At 49.3% G+C, this 6192-nt stretch overlaps 1 protein-coding gene across 1 annotated transcript; it reads right to left on the reverse strand.

The window, feature by feature from the left end:
* On the reverse strand, positions 1-6018 carry LOC136677183 (rhomboid domain-containing protein 3-like). Its single transcript, XM_066654631.1, has 5 exons — positions 5585-6018; positions 4037-4420; positions 3195-3336; positions 1689-1943; positions 1-754 (listed from the first exon to the last, which is right to left on the reverse strand). Exons 1-5 carry the CDS (start codon positions 5754-5756, stop codon positions 595-597), a joined length of 1113 nt encoding a protein of 370 aa, XP_066510728.1. The 5' UTR covers positions 5757-6018; the 3' UTR covers positions 1-594.
* Positions 6019-6192: the final 174 nt, after the last annotated feature.

The following is a 6192-nucleotide window of genomic DNA, read 5'->3' on the forward strand; positions in this document are numbered from 1 at the left end:
ACAGTGGACAGTGGAGGTGAATGGAAGCAGACGTCCTCCTCTAAAAGCCCCTCACAGAAAGTGAGGACAGTAGACGGTGGGGAACAGTGGACAGTGGAGGTGAATGGAAGCAGACGTCCTCCTCTAAAAGCCCCTCACAGAAAGTGAGGACAGTGGACGGTGGGGGACACAGGGCTGGTGTCTGACTGTAGTTGGAGAAGGGGGTGGTGTTTAAACCCAGTCCTGGTAGAGAGGGATGTGCAGGACGCTGGGATTAGTTGTGATGTCCACTGTATTCTCCACAGAGACTCTGTAGACGGTGGAGGTGCTGCTGGAGGAGGAGAGGGAATAAAACACTGGGAGTGTGATGGAGACGTGGAGACAGACGTCTGGTTCCATTCACCGACACTGGAGAGAGAGCTGACCTAAGCGCTGCCCATCACAGTGTTTACAGCTCACACACTGAATCGTACAGAATGTAATTAGTGGTCAGTTCCATTAACCTGAGCTGACCCCTGTTTGGTGACTGTATTACAGTGCTATGATTACAGAGACACAGATGCTATGATCCAGATGAAGCAGGAGTCTCTCAGAGTCAAAGCTAGAGTCCTGAGTTTATGTGGAGGGGGGTTTCTTCCCTTTAGAGACCACCACAGCCTCTTCTCCCACCTGGTCCTCGATCAGGAGAGAAATAGCGCCGTCCAGTTGGCCTGTAGCTGCCAGAGCCACCACGGCTTTGTCCATTGGGAAACCCATCTTCTCCAGCTGCTGGAGCCTGGGGAAACAGAGACACGACTCAGAAACACTCGGAAATAAAGCAGACGGGACTCAACTCATTCTCAATCATTCTCAGCGCTGCAGTGACACTGACGTGGTGGTGGTGTGTTAGTGTGTGTTGTGCTGGTGTAGAGTGGATCAGACACAGCAGTGCTGCTGGAGTTTTTAAACCCTGTGTCCACTCTCTGTTCACTCTGTGAGACACTCCTCCCTCGTTGGTCCACCTTGTAGATGTAAAGTCAGAGACAGTAGCTCATCTGTCGCTGCACAGTGTGTGTCGGAATACAGAGTTAATTCAATGTCAAAAGGTTGCCCAAAAAATACAGCTCCACACGGCTCTCCATGTGACACACAGCGGCTCTGTTGCTAGGAGACGAACCTTATGTATTGTACAAGTGTAGAAGTCAGTCACAGCCTGTGTCCAAAATGGCTCCCTATTCACTGATCCCTATATAACTCACTATATCTGTGCCTCTGACTCTCCCTGTGTCCGAAAAGGCCCTCTATTCACTACTCCCTCGATCGTTCACTATGTAGTACACTACTCTAACTGATAGTGGAACTGAACACAGAAGGTTAGTAAGTGATTTTGAACACAACCTCACGCTGGTATCAGCTCGCGCAGATGGGTACTACACCACTTTTTTGCAGTGGATTGTGGGATTGTTTGAGTGCACTGAAAATTGTCCACCCCTACAACATAGTGCACTCTATAGTGAACAGGGCACAGTTTCGGACACAGCGTCTGTCTCCCCTGTGTCACTACGTCTCAGTCTGCCTCCTACGCAAGCTGCCTTTTTGTGAATAAACCTCAGCTCCTGGATCTTCCTCGGTGCGATTAAACCTCACTCTGTGCGCAAACTTCCCTACATCCTACGCGCAAACTTCCCTACATTTATTTGAGACCCCTGCGGTCCCTTGTCGTCACGCACCTCAGAGAGGAAACCGAAGACTTAGGGACCTCCACTTTCTCTGCGCCGCCCTCAGGTGCGTCCTGTAGTGAGGCCAGGATCCCCGCCCGCAGAAACTGGTCCTCTAATAGCTGCGCATCTGAGGGCGCGACGCCCTCGTGGTGCCAGCCTGGGGAGGGGTGCTGTCTCCATGGCGACAGGAAAGAAGGACCGTCCAGTGGAGGACCGCTCGATGCCTCGAGACCCGTGTGAGACGAGTCAGAATAAGGTTCAGGTCTAAAAAGAGAAAGGACAGCAGACACATCGTCTCAATTTTATTAACAACAGAGACATTTCAGGAGCGTAGACGTCCCACTTCTTTGCCGTTCAGATGCTTTGCTGCTTATCTCTGCAATTTTCTGTGATAGAGTACCTGAGCTTTTTAAATATACACAAGTCAGCAGCACTACGAAGCCATAACTTGATATCTTTAAAGAACTGTGATAGTTGTAGGAACCGAGGACAGTCACAACACACTGCAGCAATGGACACCTTTAAAATGCCTCATTCGTTTTTTCAGCACGTGCTGTCTGAACATTTACGGCCTTCTACAGAGAATGACAGTTCTGGAGTTAAAGGACAGGCATTTCGTTGCTGTGCAAGGCACTGTGCGAGGAGTGAGTGGGAGCATGGGCAGCAGACAGTGGGCTGAGGACTTAACAGGGCAGTGGACAGTGGAGGGACACAGATCCAGACCAAAGGATCAAGTGGATGGCAACACTGCCGTGAGTGCAGTTAGAGACGGGCAATGGGTGCAGATTGAAGCTAGACCCAAGCGCTGTGTTTTGTGTAGCTCTGTAGTCTTGTCTTGTCTCTGTAGGGACTGACCGGTGAGAGGTGTTGGAGGTAGGGACTGACCGGTGAGAGGTGTTGGAGGTAGGGACTGACCGGTGAGCGGTGTTGGAGGTAGGGACTGACCGGTGAGCAGTGTTGGAGGTAGGGACTGACCGGTGAGCGGTGTTGGAGGTAGGGACTGACCGGTGAGTGGTGTTGGAGGTAGGCACTGACCGGTGAGCGGTGTTGGAGGTAGGGACTGACCGGTGAGCGGTGTTGGAGGTAGGGACAGACCAGTGAGTGGTGTTGGAGGTAGGGACTGACCGGTGAGAGGTGTTGGAGGTAGGGACTGACCGGTGAGCGGTGTTGGAGGTAGGGACTGACCGGTGAGCGGTGTTGGAGGTAGGGACTGACCGGTGAGAGGTGTTGGAGGTAGGGACTGACCGGTGAGCGGTGTTGGAGGTAGGGACTGACCGGTGAGCGGTGTTGGAGGTAGGGACTGACCGGTGAGCGGTGTTGGAGGTAGGGACTGACCGGTGAGCGGTGTTGGAGGTAGGGACAGACCAGTGAGTGGTGTTGGAGGTAGGGACTGACCGGTGAGTGGTGTTGGAGGTAGGGACAGACCAGTGAGTGGTGTTGGAGGTAGGGACTGACCGGTGAGTGGTGTTGGGGGTAGGGACTGACCGGTGAGTGGTGTTGGAGGTAGGGACTGACCGGTGAGTGGGGCTGACGTAGATGGGGAGTTGGTGTTTGTTTGATGAATGATGAGAAACTGAAACGTAGGCCCAGGGCGGGAGACAGGAACACACTCCGAGGCCTTCCACCCTCTGCAGGATCTCGGTGAACTCCGAACTGTCTGTGGAGCAGGTTCAGGATCGTGTCCTCGCCGTGTTAACAGCTGAATGTTATATTACAGAACGTGTGATGAATAAAAATAGCTCATGACTCTATTTCTCTTTTTTAAACGTGGCACAACACACTGACCCTAAAACGGGCCATTAACTCTCAGACAGAACAAATACTGTGATGTATTGTGTGTGTGTGTATCTCTGTAGGGGTGTGTGATGGTCTGCGTGCATGTGTATTTGTATGTCAGTGACTGTGGCTGTTTCTGGGTGTGTGTGTGTATGTGTGTGTGTGTGTCTGTATAATCTGTGTGTGTGTGTTTGTGTGTCTGTGATTGTATGTGTGTGTGTGTGTGTATATATGTTTGTATGTGTGTGTATGTGTTTGTATGTGTGTGTGTCTGTGTGTGTGTGTATGTGTTTATGTGTGTGTGTGTGTGTATATGTGTGTGTGTGTGTATATGTGTGTGTGCGTGTGTGTGTGTGTGTGTGTGTGTCTGATGAGTCTCTGAACTCCACCCTCTCATTGGCTCACTACAAAACAACTCCATGAATTAGTGCACGTTTAAGGTAAATCATATGTAAATGAGGCTCTGCTGAAGCTTGTTTCCACGTGGCACAAAAGGCCCTGGAATGAGAGGAACAAGATTTTGAACATCACTCTGTGGCGGTCAGAGCCTTCACACAGAGCTCAGAGGAGGTAAAGGATACAGTTGAGGCCGAGGCAGATGGCGTAGAAGTGCAGCAGGCCCGGGGCCCCCGGCAGCAGGAATAAATCGAGGAGTAAAAAGAGCCAGGGCAGCGACCACAACGGCAGACAGCGGAGCACCCGTCTCTGTCTGCCCTGACGACACTGAGCGGTCAGCAGGGCCAGCTGAGTGGCCGAGAACCCACACACTCTGCTGGCTTCATCTCCGGTGACGAAGAGGAACAGGGCGTAAATGGGAGGCAGGAGGACTGTGGAGATCACAGCGAGGGAGAGGAACGTCAGCGTTCCCCATCTTCTCTCCTGAGACGGTCCGAAACACAGCAGGAGGACCAGGCTGTGCAGAAGAGATGTCAGCTCCTCGTGACTGAAGGTGTAGAAGATGAAATCTGAGGGTGGAGATGAGAAGGTGGTGGACATTAGACTCTACAACAAGCTCCTGCAGCTGGACAGATGCTGAGTACAAGGTCAACAAGGTCAACGTTAGTCTACCCTCATCACCCACACACACCACTCAAATAAAAACTGGGATATTAAACTGTTTTATTGTTTCTTTCAACAGACTTAGCCTCATTTAGACGTTAAAATGAAAGAAATATAAGTATGGATCCCATTTATCTGCGTCATGTTTGTAAACAGAGCTCTGTCCATCTGTCAATCAGCGGAGGAGCTAATTAGTAATTCCATTACTATGTGTTTTTATAGCTCACTTAAACATTTTTGACATGCAGTGCAGTGAGTGAGTGCACAAACCGTCATTTATGACCTACACTCAAATCAGAGAACAAGAGTCTGTTCACTCTCAGAGCGCAGGGACAGCAGGGTCAGATTATTTACCTGTAAACAGGGGGAAAACACTGAGACGGAGGAGTACGGGGCTTGTGTCTGTCGCCTCTTACACACTACAACAACACAGCAGTGAAATAAGACGATGACTGAAACCTGTGTGTGATCTGTGTGTGAATAACTCACTCACATTCAGACAGAAGAGCAGAAACACACACTAGAGTCTGACGCTAACAGTTTAACATTAGATCCTATGGTGAAAATGCTAATGTGGCTAACAGAGGATAACTGTCTTTTTCATTACGCTCCACTGTGGGATCCTCTATGCCCTGAACACAAAGAGGAGGTGGGTGTTGTGCTTCTGAGTGCTGTGAGACTCTCTCCAGTGCAGGGAGAGGAACTGTGCATGAGATACAGTCATCCATCTTTCCATCTGTTTACATTACACTCGCTCCCCAAAATGGCGCCTATGCCAAACATCAGGATGTCCCGAAGCAGCTGCACATGAGCCTAATCAACATGCTCAATGCTGAGCGTGGAATAGAGGGATATGAAAGTGCTGGGGGTCTCTGGAGTGATGTGTGTGATCCAGACCTCATCATCCATCATCAACATCTGACCTCACTAATGATGCTGAATGCCATCAGATACTCAGAGCAATGTTCCAGCGTCTGCTAATATTATCCAGTGATCTTATTCATTCAGTTATTTTATGGCATATAACTAAAGGTCCGATATAATGGGTTAAAGATCTCTGATCAACTTACCATAGAGTGCAGGGAATTCTCCTCCCGGTCCCAAACTCAGACTCGTGTGAATCCCACAAATCCAAGTCAATAAAATCAGCAGCACAAACAGAGCAGAGCCAGTGGTGAAGCTACACACACCGGATCGGGGAGATCCAGACCAAAACCAGGCGGAGAAAACATGATTCAACATCTCAGAACATCTGCTCTGACTGTTGACTCCTATCACACCTCCACCTGTGCCCTGCCTGCGGCCCAGCGCTGTGCGTGGATGTGTTTACAACATTAAACTGGATGAAACAATGCTTTCTGCGGCTTATACATCAACGAGCTGAAGTGGGACACGATCTACAATTTTTACAAGCACCCTCAGCGTATTAGTGAACATCTAAACAGCGTAAATTTCAAAATATCCCTGTAATATGTACAAATGAAATACATTAAAAGCCGGGAACGTAAACACCAAAGCCTTCCGGTGGGCGAAACCATTCAAGAACTACCTTTCTATTACTGAATGAATAAATTAATCACTCATTTTATGTAAATTAAATAAGACGTCTCTTTAAGAGGTATACTATGATGATAAAAGTATTTATTGTGTTAAGACATTTGCATAAAAGTGTTGAATA

Source organism: Hoplias malabaricus, chromosome X2 (genome assembly GCF_029633855.1).
Source record: "Hoplias malabaricus isolate fHopMal1 chromosome X2, fHopMal1.hap1, whole genome shotgun sequence".
NCBI classification, from domain to species: domain Eukaryota; kingdom Metazoa; phylum Chordata; class Actinopteri; order Characiformes; family Erythrinidae; genus Hoplias; species Hoplias malabaricus.